The 19909-nt window shown below is 44.5% G+C and overlaps 1 protein-coding gene and 1 long non-coding RNA gene across 2 annotated transcripts in view; one reads left to right on the forward strand and one right to left on the reverse strand.

The window, feature by feature from the left end:
* Positions 1-19909, reverse strand: part of LOC135383369 (uncharacterized) — a 96859-nt gene that overhangs the window by 70290 nt on the left and 6660 nt on the right. The gene's annotated exons all lie outside the window — the stretch shown is intronic.
* LOC135383368 (uncharacterized) lies at positions 8392-11765 on the forward strand. Its single transcript, XM_064612853.1, has 3 exons — positions 8392-10651; positions 10839-11007; positions 11631-11765. The coding sequence occupies exons 1-3, from the start codon at positions 10582-10584 to the stop codon at positions 11662-11664; spliced, it is 273 nt and encodes a 90-aa protein (XP_064468923.1). The 5' UTR covers positions 8392-10581; the 3' UTR covers positions 11665-11765.

A 19909-nucleotide genomic window follows, 5' to 3' on the forward strand; every position in this document is an offset into this window, starting at 1 on the left:
GTTTATGGTTGAGTATTGTTTGCGCCGATAATATTTCTCATTTGCTTAGAAAATGTTTCTCTAAAACCAGTTTGCACTGACATAAAAGTCTATTCTTAGATTTTTGCGTGCTATTGTTTGTTGATAGAATTCTGATTGAGTTCTTGAGAATCGAATAATTGCAATGTCTACTTGCAATCAATAAAAAATTTCGCCTGTGTACACTGGTACTAAGAATATTTCCTTTTGGAGGAAAGAATGTGAAAAAGAGAGAGGGTTTCCCCACCCCATAGATTGACAAAGCAGGTGCAGTTTTTTTGCTTTTGGGGTGTATAGAGGGAGAGAGTGACCCCACCGACCTCCAGTCTGGTTGTACTGTGTAAAGCTTAGCTGTGCTGCGTGTTTGGATACCTCTGTCAAGGTAATGTTTATAGTGTCTGGGTAGGATGAAAATTCTATAGTTGGGTCGCAAGGATGATTTTATGATAGTTCAAAAGGTATATTATTTCCATTTCAATTTGTAATGTTTGATCGTTTGTTTCAATAATATTTTCCTGTCTGTTGTTTACACGTTGGCAGATGCGCCGTTTAGAGTGTTTCTCTGCTATTCAGTGTTAAGTGCGTGCATGTTTCTCGTTTTGATAGATTGTTCTTCAACTATTTATCCTTTGTGTACCTCTTGTTTACGTGTTGGATTTTGGCTCTCTGTTAGCTGTTGATCTTGTTTCAATAATATTTGCCTGTCTGTTGTTACACGTTGGATTGTGCATTGTTTTGGCTCTCTATTAATGCTAGCTGTTGATTGTTTTGTGTCTCATTATTTCCGTATGCCTACGCTCTTTACTTAATAAGAAATTGATTAACTAAACGCTGTGTAATGTTGGAATAATCAACTTATCTTCCCTATTGCGCACGAAAATGTTCATAACTGTCACAGAACAGGCGTACGCCTCCCGTCTTCAACAAATCAGGGCAGATATTATTAGAGCTGGTTGTTGGCTATGAGCGTGCTAGCGGTGAAGTTCATTTTTTAATAATGTATTTTCTGTGTTGGATTCATAAAACAAAGTAAGGTTTGTAGTGTCTCTTTGAATGAAAATTGTATGGTGTTCGACTAGAGTAAGTCACGAGGATGATTTTATAATAGCTAAAATGATAGATTATTCCCCTCCACTGTTGTTTTGATTAAGAATATCTTCTTTGGTTAAATGTAGTGTTATAGATTTTATTTCCTCTTGTGTTCGTGTCATTCGTGTCCCATTGTCTTCCAGGTTCTTTGCTGTCCACATTGAATTAACTACATTGAACAATTAACTACATCTATCGGCACTCGTAATTAAAGCTCCACTATTGTGCTCACGTATAATAATGTTAGATTTTTTACAATAAAACCTTTAATTTTGATTGTATTCGTATTGATTAAAAATATCTTCTTTGATTAAAATGTGCCACTCCTTCTGCTTAATTGAAAACTTGCATGATTATCACTAATAAAAAATTGTGATACCCTTCAATGCTATTTCATCAGACTTTTGGCTAAGTTTTTCCTCCTTCACACAGAGTCATAACATAATTCCTGACACTAATGACTTTAATAAATATATTTTCACTTGTACTTTTGTGTATGGCTATCCTTTGCATTTAAACCGCCTACTACACACTTGTTGTAGCTGGAAAAAAATTGTGAGGGAAGTCGGCACAGATTGAAAAATGACGAAAGAAGTTGGCCCAGGCAGAAAAATGTGAGAGGGTAAGCGCGCAGGCAGCCCTTCCCCGCCGATAAGCGCGCGGACAACCCTCCGCACACGCGCCGCGCAGGGAAAAATACGCGAACGACGGTGTCGCTGCCCTGGTGGCAATGTTGTAGTTTCTCATCTGGCCTCCTACGACACCTAATAGTACTACTAATCTGGGAACGCAAAACCCGCTCAAATTTCGTGTTCAGTGGAGTGCAACAACATGCGATATCTCCATGCCTCGATAGTATCCACACAACAGCCGCAAGACGCTAATGCACTTTATGATCAGTCCTATTGCATGGTTATATGTCTCTGGAGATTAGATACGATTAGATTTTTACACCAGTCAGACTTCGAATTGGTTCAACATCACCTACCGCAACCACTCTACGATAGTGTTTTCAACACACACATTCACAGTTGTAACGTAGTTAGACCGACGTTAAAGTGGACCCTCCCCTAGTTCAAAATACGTCCCATTCAAATGCATGGGTCTTAAACCACCGGTTTAAGTAGACTGGGTGAATGATCGAAATGGAATATTTGAAGCAAATATTCGTCCTATTACGATAAAATCCGTCTCCTGTGCGCTTCTAGTAACTATATCAATCAAAACTTACCCAATATTTGATGGAAAATTCTGCGTGAACCGGGGATTAGGCCTATCAGTCCCCACCGCTTCTGGCAGACTCTGGCGCAATGCGCATGCGCCGTGCATGAAGCTCGCTATGTGCTATGCCATAGGCTTCACAGCAGCATATGGTAGAGCGTGGGGTGGTGATCCAGGATTGGCGAACGAAAGTCTCACGTGATCGATTTAAGCCCGACGTCAGTAAACCAATGGTTTAAGAAGGTTGGTGAATACGGGTAAGTCACATTAGTCACGAAAGAAATATCGTAAAAATAAATTTACTTCTTGTCCGATTGACGTTCACGTTCTCATGATCTGCCTTTTTTCAATGCGATACGAAAACAGATGGATCAACTTCATACTCGAAGCGCAATCATTATCCGCCTCCGTTCTAATGCTACCCTGCTAGTTAATGTGGATCAAAAATGGGCTAGCATGCGCAGCAAACTCCAAAATATGAAGAAAAGGCACACCACAAGTTTACCACAAGGTACACCACAAGTTTCGAACGATTGTGTGACGCAACCGTACTCCAAATTTCTTTCTCACCTTTCGTCGTCCTTGCCCAGTCAGCGGAGCACAAGTTATAAAACATGCTGAAACATGCACGCATTTGAAAACGTTGCGGAAAGGATTTAAAATACATAAATAGCACTCCAGCTTTTTCATTTTTCATGGGCACAGCTCGTCACATGTAACCCTGGTGCCGGGTAAAATGCACTCGTACGAAATGATTCATACTCTAATCGCTTCAGAAAGTTTTGAACGGACATCGCTCACAGTGCGCGATAAGCTCTAACGTGATTCAGCTAGTCAAGTGTCAAGTTAGTCAAAAGCTGCTTATTGTAAGCAGCTGCAGCGCTCGTCTCGTAAGCCCTCGGGGGTTATTACTCGAATGACCTACGTATTCAGCTTAAAGGACCAGTTGATTTGCGCTTTACACAACGAGGTAGATTGTTAAGTTGCGCTATTAATTGATAAATACGAAGCGACGTAATCCGCGTTCCTCTTGAGAACAGTTAATTTAAATACGGAGACAGTCCAGAGTGCCTATTGTTCTGTCTGTACGGTGTAAAACTAATTTTACAGACAAAAGCAAGCTTTCGCCCGAACGTTTGGTTCTTACCACGACATTGACAATGATACGCGTCCCTCACATCACAGCATTACGGCCCGTTAAATTAACGTTCGAAGAGCTGGCTCTTTGTAGATCGTCAAAATAGCTAGACACTAGAAGCTGCAGGCAATCAATAGCGCTTAAGAGTAGAGTTGCCGGTAAAGATGAAAGTACTGCGCACATTTAGCGATGTCTGTTGTTGCGCCTAGTATTAACTTATCATTACGTATATAATGGGTGTTTCATTTAAGTTGAACAGCACCTTTAAAAAAAAAGAAAGAAAGAAACGACGCATCGCACTGGAACGAGGCCGTCTCTATGTTACCAGCCTCGCAAGATATTCAGCATATTTATTAATTAACATTAATTCTTTAACCTTTTAGTTATTGCGATGAGATTAAAGTGTTCATTGAAGTTCTAGACGCTGACATGAGGCGACGAATGCCAATGGGTACAACTCGCTACCTGTTACGCGTTACTTTTTTCCCGTGTCCAGAATGTGAGCGCGAAATACCACGTGACCTCTATCCGTCGCGCCCAAGGTGAGTCCAGTCGAAGCGGTCTCTGGCGCCCACTTCACGGACAGGTGATCTCAGCACCATTCCGCCAACTGCTTTTAAGATATAAGAACTGCGCGTCTGATATCTGCTGAACGAAATGATCGACAGGAATGACGCTACAGACCTTTTCTCTCTCTTTCTCTCTCTCTCTCTCTTTTTCAACGAAAGGGAATAACACTTGTAAAAGACTTCTATTTGGATACAACCGTTACTTGTTGAACAGGCGATGTAGCTGAATAGAGCAAATAATGCCATACTCGAATCAACATCAACAGTAAATCAACATCAACAGGGAGCTGATATCGGTACTGACATAAGGATCAGCACATTTCAATAAAACAAAAAGCGGTGAAGATATTTCAAAGCTGGCATCCAGGTACAGCTCCGGTCAACCTTAATAATAACACTGGGAAAAACGTGGTCTCGTTCCCGAGCGCGATTACAGCAACCCTTGGGGCCATGACGAAATCTTTATTGAACAAAATTATTCTGTTAGTTCAACGCAAGGGCTTTGTTCGCTTAACATTCCTCCAGTGCCCTTAGGGGGTCTGTAATCGCACTTTGAAATGAGACCAAGTTTTTTTCCAGTGTTATTATTCAGCTGGATTCACACATGCGTTTCTTGAGGCGGAGCCTCGCGCTCTGAGACCGCGAGGCAGCTGTCGCGCGGCGTTTCCAGGCGGTTTTGCATCTGCGTGCTGCATCTCCGCAGCGCTGCTCCAGAAACGCTTTTTCATCCAGCCAATCGGAGCGCTCGGAGGGGTGGAAGTGGCTTGCTTTTGGCGCCCGTGGGCAACGGCGGGCCTCCCAATACCGTGCTGGGATCATCTGTCATTTCTGTGTATGTGTGTGTTTGATGCTACCGCGTGAGTAAATTATTTGCCACCAATAGTTGTTTTGGGGTCTGAGCTGTTAACGATGAGCTGGGAATTTGTGCAAACCACGCTATCGCCGAAAAGAAATACGACTTGTGTGTGACCGTGTGTTGGTCGTCGGTAGGTAGACATGTGTCTCGCTTCTTCTGCCGCTCTTCCTCTGCTATCGTGTCACGTCTGCCGTTCCAACGATTGATGATTCCAGCAGAAATGCTTCACAACAATGCTAAAATAGATAACATGCTTCACAATGTAAATTTGGAGGAAGAGAGCTGCAAGTGTCGGTACGATGTTGGCGTAGAAACGACAGCGAAGCGCGTTTTTTTCGATGGCGGCTCGGCTATGTGTGACAGGCCCCTCTCGGCGGCGCCGCGGACGCTGAGGCGGCGCCGCGTTTTGAAACGCATGTGTGAATGAACCTATACGGTTGACCGGAGCTTACGAGGCCAAGCCCTGCCGTAATACTGCGGCATTCTCAGATTTAAAAGAAATCGGAAGGTTCATGAAGAAACGGCACAGGTCAGCGACACTGCAAGAAGATGTTCGTACCGATATACTGGCATTTACTGCTGCAAACCCACACGTTAGCGTGGGTGAGGCGAGAAGGGAGACCGGAACACCATTACCAATTCTTTGGAGACTGCTAAAGAAAACCAGCCTTCATCCATACCATGTACTACTACACCAACAGTTGGAACAAAGGGATCTCCAAAGGAGAGTGGATTTCGCTAACTGGCTTTTGCTAAACGACGATGAAAAGCCGGATTTTCTCAGAACTGTCACTCGGACCGACGAGGTAACCTTCATCCGGGACGCGCAAGTAAATTTGCACAATGCTCATTATTGGAGTCCTACAATTCCGCACTGGCTTCGCGAATCATATCATCGATACGAATGGTCTTTGAACGTTTGGTGTGGTATTTTTGATGCAACCCGTATTTTATTCCCCACATCACCACAAGCAATCGGGTAGAGTATAGCCCCCCGCGATGACAGTTCCCATTCATCATCTCAAAATAGTGTTGCTGTTGTTTGATGGAACCCTCATTGGTTCCGTCTTCCTTGACGGGACGTTGACTGCAGATCGATATGTGCGCGATATTCTCCAGGCCATGATAGATGACTTCTGTGCCGATCTTCCGCTGGCAAGATATCACCAAGTGTGGTTGTGGGGGAGGGGGCAACAAGATGGCGCTCCTGCCCACAGCACAGGCCAAGCTCGTGCATACCTCGATGGTGTATTCCGGAACCAGTGGGTTGGAAGGGTCGGGTCTGTGTCATGGCTCGCTGGGTCTCAGGCATGACACCGTTGAAGTTTTTCTCTTTGTGTGTGTGTGGGGGGGACGCAACAAAAACCGCGTGCACAGAGACGAAACGGCAACAGCAGACGAACTCAGTGCAAAAACACGGAAATGTGCCGTGAAATACCTCAAGCGGTATTAAGGAGAGCAACAGAATACAGTGAACCCTCGTTATTATGACCATGGTCGTTGCCGAAAATTTTGGTCATAACGCGGAATTGTCATATTAACGGGGGGGGGGGGATTTGCAGAGGCGTCACTGCAATGTTCCACAGCATGGTCTCGTTACAGTGGGATGCACCGTTTTCTTTTCTTTGTTTCTTCTTTTTTTAGGTGAACTGAACGAGTTGAAAAACAGGAAATTGAAGTAGGATTAGACGAAAGGTGTGTCAGCCTATTTGTGCGGCGACATGCTGCACGTGCCGCAGGGTATACGACTGGGATAATTTCGTCCGCCTGGTGTTCTTTTGACGTGGGATGTTACTCTCCGACGCACGGTGCTGTAAGTAATGTTTACATTCATCGCATTGCTACAGCGAGTTGTATTGTCATGCGACACCAATGTTGTGTATGCTTCGGGTTTCACTCCGTCTATCAGCACTCGCATTACACGTGCCAGATGCCGTCGGAGACCTCTCGTTTAGGGATGCTATACTGACTCAACGGCTGCAGGGTCTTCCTGGTAAACGATCCCCGATGATCGGTTTTCATTGCACTAATCACACACACACAATATCTTGGCTGCTTAAATTTCCAACCTTTGCGCCCCCCCCTTTTTTTTCTTTCTTCCTAGCGATGTCTAATATCTACACTCTAAAAACAGAGGTTCACCGCATAGCACGCTGTGCGCCAACCATTGCCACGAATGATAGGGTTGTCGCTTCTGATTCGAGGAGAGAGGGGGGCGTACGCCTTCTTGCAGTAATTTGGATATATGGTAATTGCCACAAAAAGGCTTACGCCTCCGTCTCTCCTCGAATCAAAAACTATAACCCTATCATTCGCGGCAATGATTGGCCCACTTCGTGCTATGCGGTGAAGTTCTGTTTTTAGAGTGTAAGAACAATACTTTGCACATTGCAGCACACGAACAATGCGCATATTCACCATGTTAATCTGGATATCTCCGTTGGACCAAGCTGCTTGTCGAACTTTCGATCAGGGCAACGGAGAAAGAAGTATTTCGTTAGTTACGATATTATTAAAGGAATGAAAGATACGTATCAAATACGCACAGGAATGAAAGATGAATACCTTGATAGCAATGCAGAAGGCAGTCTTAGGCATTAACTTAGCTAGGAGTAACTGTTACAGTGTAGTTATTGGAAAAGTAACTAGTTCTGTAACTAATTACTCGTGATAAGGAAGCAGTGTTGTACCCGCTGTCAAAACTAAGTAACTAAATACCGCTACCCGCTACTCCACAGAAAAGTAACGCAATATTTGCGTCGCTAGATATTTGAAAAAGAAACGAGATACCGCTACCAACTAAAAGTAATGTAACTACTATGATTTTCTAGTTTGTATACAGGTCTTAACCATGACCTATCCAGCCTATTCAATCACAATTTGACAGATAGATAGATAGAGGATTTATTGAGCGCACTGTATACATTTTCTAAACAGGAATTCCTAACCACTTTGTAACCAGCCCCTATCAATTTCTGTATCACGCACACTGTATGTAGCTATTATATGGAAATTTCTGTTCGTTTTGTTACTAGTCCGAATTCAGTCGGTATTCAGCAGCAGCATTTTAATGACGCCCTGAACCCGATCATAATGTTCGCATGCAAAACAGAAGAAAGGAATTTTGGACAAGAATTTATATAGTGTATAGTACATATTTTTTAGTGTGCCATGTCGTTGACCATTCTTTCACGCGCCGTATGTTGACAGAGACTTCAAAATTGTTCAGCATTTCACGAAAGATCTTGGAACTGCTACAAGCTCAGGAGATAGTACAATTCTACCGACGTCATATCCCGCCCTCTGAACCACTGGGCGGAGACTTTGGCTCCATGCTCATTTCAACACGGCGTCGCCCGCAAAGGGCGTCCTTGCTTGTTCAGCATGCCACCAGCCAGCGTAATCTGTTGCGCATGCGCCGTTTTGTTGGGTTCGCTTTGCCTGTTCTAACGGATATTTCTCGTTTCTCGACGCCGCATGTAGTCGGCATAATTTCGTGTGTTGCAATATGTCTGGAGCGTATTAGAGGCTTTGTATTGTTGTTCCCACTTGATGTTGTCGTTCCAGCAACCCGTCTGACACTGCAACTGTCCGTAAGTGGAAGCGTTTCTTATAACCGCCAGTCGGTCTCGTTTGAAATATCAGAATGAAGACGCGGATCTGAAGCCAAATCGCTCTTCAGTCTTCACCTTAAGGATCTTTTCCGTCGCAGGTGTGTAATGAATATAACTGTGAAGTAATACCTTCGGCTGCACCATGCGTTCTCGTTGTCTGTTTTAGTGTATTTGCAGGTGATCTGGACAACAACCGGGAGATAGAACACCAGATGAAACCGTTGGCGATTGTATGCTTTGTGCAAACAGTATATCATATGCCTCTACACTACTCGACATGGGTTTCCTGTTATCGTGTTTTCTGAAACGATATGTCTTGCAGGTTGAGGGTATATGACGCTGCGGCCTCCCACAAGAGAGACGCAAGCATAGTGTTGGAGCAAGCAATGTGGTGGAGGCTCTTGCTTGTCATGACGAGGTTTACCAGTGCTTTTGCGGCAGGGAGGCAAGTTGGACTGGAAACGAGGTGTGCTCTTTTTCGTTGTTGTTCACTGTTCGACCATTACCAGTTTGGTGCCCCCATGAATTACACCGTCATGTGTGTTGATGATAAATGGATATACTTTGAAAGGTACGTACTCGTGAGTGGTCAATAAAGTGAATTGTTGCTGCTATCTACTGTTTTGTGCGGGTTCTCATGTACCGCAGACATGAAGGGCTTTTTTTGTCTGTATACAGTTCATATAGAATTTATGCATACAATATGTATACATTTTACTGTATACAGCCAGTTTCGAAATTGGGGCTAACATGTATACAGTTTCTAAACAATATCCTTTCGACTTTGTACACGTTTTGGCTACCTAATTTGTAACGACTCCCGCGCCCATTTCTTAGAAGAGCTATATAAAAACTAGATAGGAGCTGTATACATTTTTTATCTACCTTCAACCCACCCAACCCGGGATTTTGTATACAGTACGTATACACCCTGTAAAAATTTTTTTTCATAAGGAACCTGTCAACACAATTCTGCACTGCGAGTGTAGTGAAAGTTTAAATCCTGCCACGATTAAATCTGGATGAAATCGAATCCCACTTTAAAGCACATTTATCAAATGCGACGCCAGATCCAGAAGGCTGGAAACATAAAAAAAGTTTCGTGGAAGAACAATCCAGCTAGCGCATCTAAATCCTGATACTTCCACAGAACTGGAATGCAATCAAATTTTGAATCCTTTCTTAGATGCATTATTCATTCTGAAGCTAAATTTGTTTGCAAAATGAAGTTTACATCTAAATTCATTGGAATTTTTTCCCATACTTGATTTCGATTTGATTTGCCGCATCCTTAAAAATAACCTAAATTTGTTTGGTCAAATTCGCATCTCTCATGTAGACTGGTATACATATTATACTGTGAAGCCAATGTACATCTCATTGCTTAGTCGACCACTGAAACTGCAATTTATTAACGGACGAGCGTTTATCAGCTTTACATACAACATGTGTCTCATACTTAAATGATTCGTGTTTCTTCCTTTACACATATCATGAACCAGCCAGAGGAGCGAGGCACAAAACAAGCCACAAAGACACATTCAAGAAAGGCACTCAAGGTGGTTGAGATATTGCGTCAAACGAAGTGGGCCTTCCAACAATACCAACTTGTTAAATAAATATTTTTATAAAGCACATTTCCTGCACATGTTGTGTTGGTGACAAGTAATCTGAGCAGCGAATGTTAGATTGTGGATGTATTTACCAAGTAGGTTTTCCAGCCTTGAAGAGTCGTATCATCACTCCAGAGCACAATTACATCGTACCGTATATCAGTCAACAGCGATGCCCTTGTTCTATATTGTCTACACATCTTTGTTCCTGTGAAGCATTTATGTGCGGTCTCCGTTAGTACAATTGGGTATGGGTTGAATAGCAGTACCTCGTCATAAGTACCACTCGTGTATAAGGAATGTGCGTCGCACAGGAGCTAGTGCAAACGCGTGGAGCTGTAGAACAAAGCTTAGCAGATAGTCTTGGTTTGCTATCAGTAGCTGTATCATTGCCTGTACTTGTGTGTTGTTCACCGCCATAAATATCACAGCAATAAGTAATGTCGTCAACTATGTATTTTCCATGCAGGATGGTTGTAGCATTATCAACAACATCGAACAGCTACCTTACACCCCAGTGGTGGTTGCGCTTGGTAGGTATCTAATGCTTCAGCAATGAGCTCAGGGGTTTAATCGCAACAAGGGTGTTTACGACGCGAGAGCTGCTTTATATTTTTCATTCCCTTTTGCTTACACATGTTATTCTTATAACAGCCAAGAAAAAGGTTACAGAATTCCCTTTACGAGCTGATGTGTTTCCATTCTGCCTTGTACATTCAGGTGAAGACCTGTTCAGCCACAACCGGTTTTACGTTGTTGTGGAGCACGTTCCGCTCTTCGAGGATGTGCAGTCATTTTCGGACACAATCATGCTCATGTTTGCAGCCTACTTTGTTTTCAACATTGGATACCCAAAGGAAGTTGGAGCATCACTGGAATTCATTGAGAAGTAAATTTAATGAACAGCTAAATAAACAAGTATACGAGTTGGAAGTTTGCGGAAGCAAGGCATTCCTATTGAATTTCGTAACAGAGACCGTGCGAAGAAGGGGGCCATGCAACATGCAATTATTCAGTTTCGTGTCAATTAACATCAATGCTAACGCATGTGTGTCTGGTCTCGTTAATCACAGCTATTGACGACCATAGGACTGAACAGGTACGCGAATTAATCAAGGCCAAAATTGAAGATTAGCACACCCACTGTGAGGCCAAGGTGAATATATTCTTGGGAAATGTTGCAAGGTCTCTCCTCTTGGGATCCAGTGCCACTGAATTGAGTTGAACTGTGTCTTGGTGTGTCGCAATTTTCTGCTGTGAATTTGTCGTGGGTGAGTGAGCCATGTATAACGCTGTCTGCCCCTTCCTATGACTGTCACCTTTTTGACGCTATGCAACGTTCTGTAACGTACCAACAAGTTGAGGTATGCGTGGCACAAAATGAGTTTTAGTTTGCTACTTTCACAGAGCATACAATTTTTGATTCTGTCCTTTTTCGTCCGCGAACGACATGTACCTATCTGCAGTTCCCCCTTTGCACGGGCTAAACATTGTTTCATCGTTTCTTCTTAGTCATATCATGAACCTGGGCGCCGGGAAACGCTGAAACGAGAAGAAGCTGAAGACGAGAAGGTCACTGAAGCTGATGCAGCTCTTGAGCCAGTAGCCGCAGATATTTTAGTAAACGCTGTCGCTTTGTAACATGGCCCTTATTGGTCCTTAATGTCTTACTGTGCATGTGATCATTTCGCCGGGTGCTATGTCATCGTTGGTCAAGGGAAGTGGAACCCAGTACCGCTTTGAAACTACACTGCAACACGAAAGCCACTCTCTTAAAGCGGAACCAATGCCTTGAAGGCAGGTAAGTCGCACAGAGGATGGAACGGGCCAGTAACAGTACAGAGTACGGCACCACTGCGTACAATAAAATGGACCACTAGCGGTAAAAGTACAGGCTTATCGGTACAGGAAGGAACAAATGATCCTCCATAAAAATACAGCACGCCTGTAGGTGCGTAACGGATAATTTCCGTAAAATTACGAAAAATCCATACATCATCAGACGGTCTATTGACCCGACCTAGAAAATCGGAAGACCCTTAAACCGCTAGACGGACAGATACCCAGTAAAGTTACGGAAATCGGTAGTCTCTAAAACGGAGGACGTTATGGCAATATTATATCGGCAGCTCCCTCCGTTTTTTACGGCTTTTTTTTTAACAGTGTGGGGGAATGTGCGTCCTGGGCCGACTTCTAAGGGAACCGTGTCGACACATGCCTGAAAGCATCACTGAGGAAAACGTAGGAAAAATCCTAGACAGCATAGCCGGCACCTGGATTCGAACCCGGGTACCTCCCAGCCTCCCAGTGTAGGAATTACGAGTTACTGTGGTTGCCTTCCCTTCTTCCAATCACACGACGACTTCCCTTACAAAGCGTTTGACTATACGAAAATCTATGTTTAATACGCTTTTTCCGGGAGTACGAGTTCCTCAGTAGGAGTCTCTCTAGTGTGAGATCACCTCTCTAATGAAGCATTTAGAGAGAGAAAAATATCATGTAGCTTTTCCCTGAACATACCAAGCGCGGTGAACAATGAATTGCTTTAAGGTTAATCGCCTGTGTACCGCCACCAAGCAACTGTACAAAGAGTATTAATAAGCATGTTGACGTACACTGACTCCAGGATAATATTAAAATTTATTCACATTGTGTGGCTCATGTACCCACAGTAACGCCAAGAAGTTGAGAGATTGATGACAGGAGAGATGGATGCCAGGGCGATTCGAGAATCCTGTTAAAACGGATGAGGTTAAACTGCGGACCGTTGTCGGTGACGAGTCGAACCGGAAGTCCCTGGGCAGCGAAGATATGACTGAGTGCTTCCATAGTAGCAGCAGATTTGGTAGACGTCATAAGCTTCACCTCGGGCCACTTGCTGTAGGCGTCGACTACCACGAGATAGCTTTTCCCGTCGAAGTCCACGAAATCGGCGTGTATCCGGTATCACTGCATGTGTTGGAAGTTCCCACTGATGCAGAGGAACTGGCACCTGGTAATCCGCTGTAGCAGCGCACGACCCACATGTGCGACAAGCCACTTCAATATCCTTGTCCATTCCCGGCCACCATACATATGATCGCACCAACATCTTCATTTTCGTCTGCCCGATATGACCATCATGTAGGAGGCTCAGGACAACGTCGCGCTGCTGGTAAGGTATGACAACTCGCATGCCCCATATGATGCATCCTTTTTCGGTTGTTAGTTCCGATTCCTTGCGTGAAATGCTTGTAACTCTGGATCTCTTTCGTGAGAAGGCTAGCCTTCCATGACGTATCTGTACACTAGGGAAATGACACGGTCTGTTGCAGTGGCCTACTGCTTTCTTTATAGCGATAAAGAGGACGGCGGAGACCTCCGAAGACCCAATTCCCCAGACGAAGGTGTCGTCCGGTATGGCCGCGTCGAAGTCGAGATCTGGTCCAACTGTGAGTCTGGAAAGACCGTCTGCGTTCAAAAATTGAGCTGTTGGCTTGTACAGAATATCGAAGGAGTGACGAAGAAGAGTCAGAGCCCACCGCTGCATTCGGTTTGCTGCCGTGACTGGTATTCCTTTCTTTGATCCGAATATGGCTGTGAACGGCTTATGGTCGGTGAATAATACAAACTTCCTCCCCCAGAGATATTGGTGGAGAGTTTTGACACCGAATATTATTGCCAGAGCCTCCTTCTCAGTCTGAGCGTACTTCTGTTGGGCAGGTGTCAACGTCTTTGAAACGGGGGCAATGGGTTTATCTTCGCCGTTGATCTTGTGATATATCACCGCAACGACGCCAATCGCTGATGCATCAGCCGCGAGGTAAATAGTCTAACTCGGGTCGAAATGAGTCAGAGAACTCATAGAGCATATCCGATGTTTGATAGTTGCAAAGGCATGGACGCATGGCGTTGACCATTCCCACGCTACATTTTTCCGTAGCAGTCTGTTAAGAGGTGCACGCAAATTGGTGAGTGCTTTGACGTATCTGCCGTAATACTGGACGAGATCAAGGAAGGCTCGAATCTCTCTGACATTCGACGGTTCTGGCATTCCCAGGAGAGCTGACACTTTCTTGGGTGATGGCTTGAAACCCTTTGCCGAAACCACTTGACCGAGATATTCCACTTCGAGTTTAAGAAATTCGCACTTTTCTTGCTTGAGTCGGAATCCATATTCTCGAAGTCTTTTCAGTACCGCCTCTAGATGAGCGGGATGTTCAGCATCCGTGTTTCCGGTGACATTGATGTCATCAAGATAACACGCTACTCCATCCAAACCAGCGGTAACCTGTTGCATTGTCCTCTGGAAGATTGCAGGAGCTGAGGAAATCCCAAAAGGCATCCTATTGAGACGGAACAGACCCTTATGGGTATTTAGTACCACTACTTCCTTGGCTTGTTCATCGAGTTCCAACTGCAAGTACGCTTCTGACAGGTCCAGTTTCGGGAAGTACTTTCCTCCGTTCAGCTGTGCAAATAATTCTTCTGGGTAAGGCAGGGGGTACTGCGCGACGTCAAGCTGATGGTTTACAGTGAAGCTGAAGTCGCCGCAGACACGAACTGCTCAGTTCGATTTTGGTGCTACCACAATCTGTGTAGCCCACTGATAAACCTCAATTGGTGTCAAATTGGTGCCTCATTAGTGCACGAAGCGCGAACGGGATAGGTCTTGCCTTACAAAATTTGGGCCTTGCTTCAGCCTGGAACTGCAGCTGCACTTTGACGTTGGAGCAACGGCCTAACCCTTCGTCAAAGAGGTCTCCGTAGTCGTAAATAATTGTGTCAAATCTCGAGAGGGCGTTTGAATTTGCCCAACAAACATTGCATTGAGTTCAGGCCTTAGTCTTCGAATCCATTCTCTGCAAATAAAACAATCGTCCTTGTATCCGGTGAAAAGTGCTCGCAGTCCTTGTGATGTGATAAAGAAAAAAAATGGGGATGTGAGTCGAATGGGGTCGAAGTCGAACTGGCTACCCCAGTACACTTACACAAACAGATGATGAGATGATGAAAAAACAGAGATGATGTCCAGGGAAAACCGAGATGGTAATGGAGTTCAACATGTAGTTCAAAAGTTCCAAAGTTTCGACCAAGTGAGAGTAAAGTGTCGGAATCGCTAGAGGCCCACACAGGACACATCACACATTCAGCGTGTCATAGGATGTCCATAAGCCCCGCTGCATGCAGAAACTCTTCAAGTGCCCTTGGCGCCTTGTCGGACGACGGAGGACCTAACAGCTACGTGATGTCAAAGGCTCGGAAGTCCACACGAGAGAGGCTTGCCTCTAATGCCCTTCGAGCATCAACGTATTTCTGACACCGGAGAAGGATGTGTTCTACATCCTCTACAACGCCACATTCACTACAGTGCGGAGAGTCCCGCTTTCCAAATTTGAAGATGAGACGTGCGCTGTACGGTACATTGAGCCGTAGCCTATGTATGACAGTCGTCGTTTGTCGCGTGGAGGAAGGTGGAACTCGAAAGCGTAACTCTGGGTCGACCCTGCACAGAAGCGAATTCCGAGCCGATCCTGTTAACCAGGAGGTGCTGCACATTTGTTGCTTGAGCTCGTTCAGCATTCGTCCCGCGTCCCCCTTGGTGAAATAAATGGGCATCATTTGGACGCGCCTGAGTTGAAGAGCCCGGCGTGCAGCAGCGTCCACAGCCTCGTTGCCTGCAATGCCACAGTGACTAGGGATCGACTGCATTTGGATGTCATGACCTTTTAAGACTGCCGCATGGTATGCGTGCAGGACATCTTGCGCTGCTGACGCCAGAGATCCCATAGTAGACATGATAGCTAGAGTCTGTAACGTACATTTTGAGTCGCTATAGATGGTCCAGCGAGCAACTGAAGATTGGGAGTTTATGAAACTTAGTGCCAAGAGAACTCCATAAAGTTCAGCGGCCGACGCAGAGGTGACGTGAGACAGCCGCACCGCTCTTTCCATATTCGCCACACGGATGCAAGTACATGTTTTATTACCCGTCGGAACCACTGTAATGCTTAATCCGGAGTCTCCGTGGGACGTGCATTACTTGCTATGACAGTTTGATTAAAATGCATGAAGCCTTGTGAGTGCGAACAAGAGCACATTCTAAAAGATGAACAAATAAAATTTGAAAAGAGAAACAAAAATTTCGACCCCACGCGCCTTGCTCTTGTAAAGAGAGCGATGAGAGTTGCTCTCTCTGCTGTTGTTCTGCAATGTTAACACATTGGCATTCTGCAAAGCCAGGACTTGCTGTAACGATGAAGTAGGTCCGGATGTAATGGAAAGTGGTCGACCTTTCATATACTAGTCATGTTATGTCATAATGCCTAATAATGAGCCATCCAGGAACAAAATTATGACGCTCTTGCCTTGCCGTAATCTCAAAACTCGCTTCATAAAATAGACGAAAGGCATGACCAGGCAAGGCAAACCAAATGAAACCCAATGAAAGGCAAGGTCGAACCAGGGAACATGGAAGCTACAATAGACATCTGGCACCAACAGTGCAGAATATTGTCATCATGACGGACCAAGACGCAACCGCTTGGAAAGGAGCACTGAGCAGAGTTTACTTCTTTCTTTGTGAAAAAAAAAGAAAAAAAACCCCCTAAAATTGGGGCATACTACAGCTGCACGAAAAGAACCATAGAAGACAGGTTCGGGCCTTTCGAAGAGGACGACACTTCCTGGGAACGCATTGGTTTCTCGGAATACAAGCACAAAGACACGCCAATGTATTTGAAATGGCGAAAATAAGTACCACAGAAAGAAAAAAACTGACGCACCTGCGCTTCCATTCCAATTATACACCATCGTGTAAAGCTCAGGTCAAACGAATATTCCAGGTGAAATGCATAACTTCAATGAAGGACAGGTTGTACGCCGGTAAAGTCAACTTGAGGAGGGTGTGTCGTGCAATTCTGGGAATGTCTGAAATATCTGAATCACTACTAAAATTACAGCACACAAAAATCTGCTAATATGGCGAGTGTAATGCAGCGCTTCCAATGGAAAATGACGACCTGTTTTGCGATTATGCCCATGCGGTAGAGTACCCAGCAATGGGGTAGAGTATCGCCTGTGGCGATGAAGCTCCCCACTCTCCAAAGCTAAAATAAAGTTGTTGTTGTTGTTGCCCATGCGCGAAGCTTGAAAACGGACAATTTGATGTGTGCCACATCCGCAGGGAACAAAGGGTGTTCAAGCCCTGGATCGGAAACTAGAGTGGGTGACATCCTAGTATGCAGGGCGCTTCACTTGAGGCTTACTAGTATTTTATTAAATTCGCGGTTTGTTTTACTTTCCGAAAAGTCGTTGAATATATTTATTCCCGACGGGGCCTACTCAAAGGTGCTAGCGTATCACTAAGTTGATTACTTTTATATTGAATCGTCATAATTTGTGAAAACAGGTTGACCGCGCAATCCCAAATTTGTAATGCACAAGCCTGAGAAGCCTAGTCAGCGAGAATCGAAACAGCAGTACTTTTCTGTGCCCTTAAAAAATATGCGAAAGTGCACTGTCTTCGAGCGTTGCGAGAGTTCTGCGGCCGCTTTTTCCTGTCGCTCTCTCGCTGTCACGGTTTCACAACACTGACATCACGCTGTTCCCGAAAGCACGGGGCAACCCCGCTTTCTAGCGTCCTGGTCGATATCTTTATTTTTCTTTTGTTAATATGTGGTAGAACGTACATGCTTATCGAGCAGCAGAACCGGTGATTTTATTTTTGTTATCTGCGAGGTTTTTCATCATTTTACAGTAATACATTGGTAGCTTTATTGTGCGACATTTGTGAGATCAACTCGGGAACCGTCTTGGAGGTGTTGAGCAGATCAAACGAGATAATGAAGGAAATAAAATAAAAGGAAGCATGTTTTATGATACTGTAGAGAGACAGCATCACTATTTCCCCTCACGCTCACTTCTGGGAAAAAGCGCTGTTTCATGATTTGAGGAACAACCTGGGGGGCTAAGTTCGTTCAGTGTCGAGACAACTTGATGCGTCGGGAAAAATAATCGGAACGCGTCTATTGGACAGTGGGGAGCACCGTGCGCAACTGTGTCCAATAAACGCGTCCCGATTACTTATCTCGACGCATCAAGTTATCACGATACTGAACGAGCTTCGCGTCACTGATGTCAGTTGAGATAGGGTGGCACCGAGATGGGGGAAAAGGACAAATTGGCCGAAAAACCCGCACAGTGCTCAATTGTTTTGTATTTTCCCACATTTTACTAGAGCACAAAAGGACGTGGTTTCGGATCTTGCGGGGTAGACCCCTCTGTGTTGTGCTCTACATCTTAGCAATTATGCAGTCAACGTACTTTCACTAATAAGAAATATTAATTGTGAAAGTGAATTAATTATCTTCGTTATTTACTGGTATTCGACGACTTTTGCGAAAAAAGTCAATTGCGGATTTCATAAAATTTAGTCGGTCCTACGTCACGTACGCCATATATGTGACAATAAGCACGCATGGTATTTTTAACATATTTATGATTTTGATAACTAGGACCCGTGACCCGTAAGGCGATTAAGGCCTTGCACAATGCTGATAATGGAAAATTTGAGAAGTTAGGGAATAAAAGGAGTTGAACCCACACGTCCGAAATTTATGTTAAATGATTGACATGTGTCTACACTGCAAGAAACACGCGTGGTAATTTGTTTATCTTAATTCCATTTACCATTAGAGCGCGTCAAAGTTGACCCGCATAATTGGTTCCGTCGTAACATCGACCTGGACTTTACAGGCAACAAAGGACGTTTAAGCCACAAGTCCGAAATTTATGTTAAGTCATTGACAATCATCTACATTACAACAAACACGCGTGGCACTGTGCGAAACTGGGATTCCTGTAACGGCGAAGTAAATCGGAGTGCAATGGAGAGTCATCTGTAATTCATATATTAAGTCTGCAGGCGATCACAGAGCATCATCGCAACTAAATCGAACTGAATAACCATGAAGTATGACATAGCTCATGTCGCTTCAATGCAGCACTGAGACGGGACGAAGGGCGGTTAAACCAAGTATGACATAGCACCAGTACGGCATTATTAAGGCAAAATTATGGTCTCTCGCCCTGCCGTTACTCTACAAAAACACTACTTCCCCTCAAAAAAAGAAAAAAGGGAAGAAAAGCTAAGTAGCACGCGTATCGAACCAGGGTACACGTAACCTGAGGCCAGCATCTCTACCACTGCGCCAACACAAACCGTTGCCATTGCGGTCAGGAATGAAGATACAGACGCTTCGCAAGCCACACTGAGCTCGTCAACACTTCTTTTATCGTGGGAACAAGACTGGGGCGTCCCACAGTTGCGCACAAAGCTGCAAAGCGTAAAAGACAACTTCACCTTTCATGTCTTACATGCGCATTTTCTGAAGAACCCATTGTTTTGGCCAAGTACAAGAAAAATAGCACACCAATGCATTCTGCCATGAAGCCAAAACGGCGAAAATAACTCCTCCAGAAACAAAACTGTGACCCTCTAGCGCTTATATTCCACTTGTACACCGTCGAAGGGCCTCTCACAGCAACACCCATGGTTGGACATTTCTTTCTAAAGCTCAGGGTCAACAGATATTCAAACAAAACCAGATGGAATGCATTGCTTCAGTGGAGGGCAGGGAGTACGCCGGTCAAGCCAACTTTAAGAATCCGTGTCCGGCAATTCTGGGAACGGCTATCAAAATGGCGGCAGTTGTCTTTTCCGATATTTTCTACGTCGAGTTCTAATCTTTAGTCTGACTAACGATGAACCAGAAATAGGAATACACCGCGAGGTTTCCGAGGAACAAAAC

Source organism: Ornithodoros turicata, chromosome 2, assembly GCF_037126465.1.
Source record: "Ornithodoros turicata isolate Travis chromosome 2, ASM3712646v1, whole genome shotgun sequence".
In the NCBI taxonomy this organism is placed as follows: Eukaryota; Metazoa; Arthropoda; class Arachnida; order Ixodida; family Argasidae; genus Ornithodoros; species Ornithodoros turicata.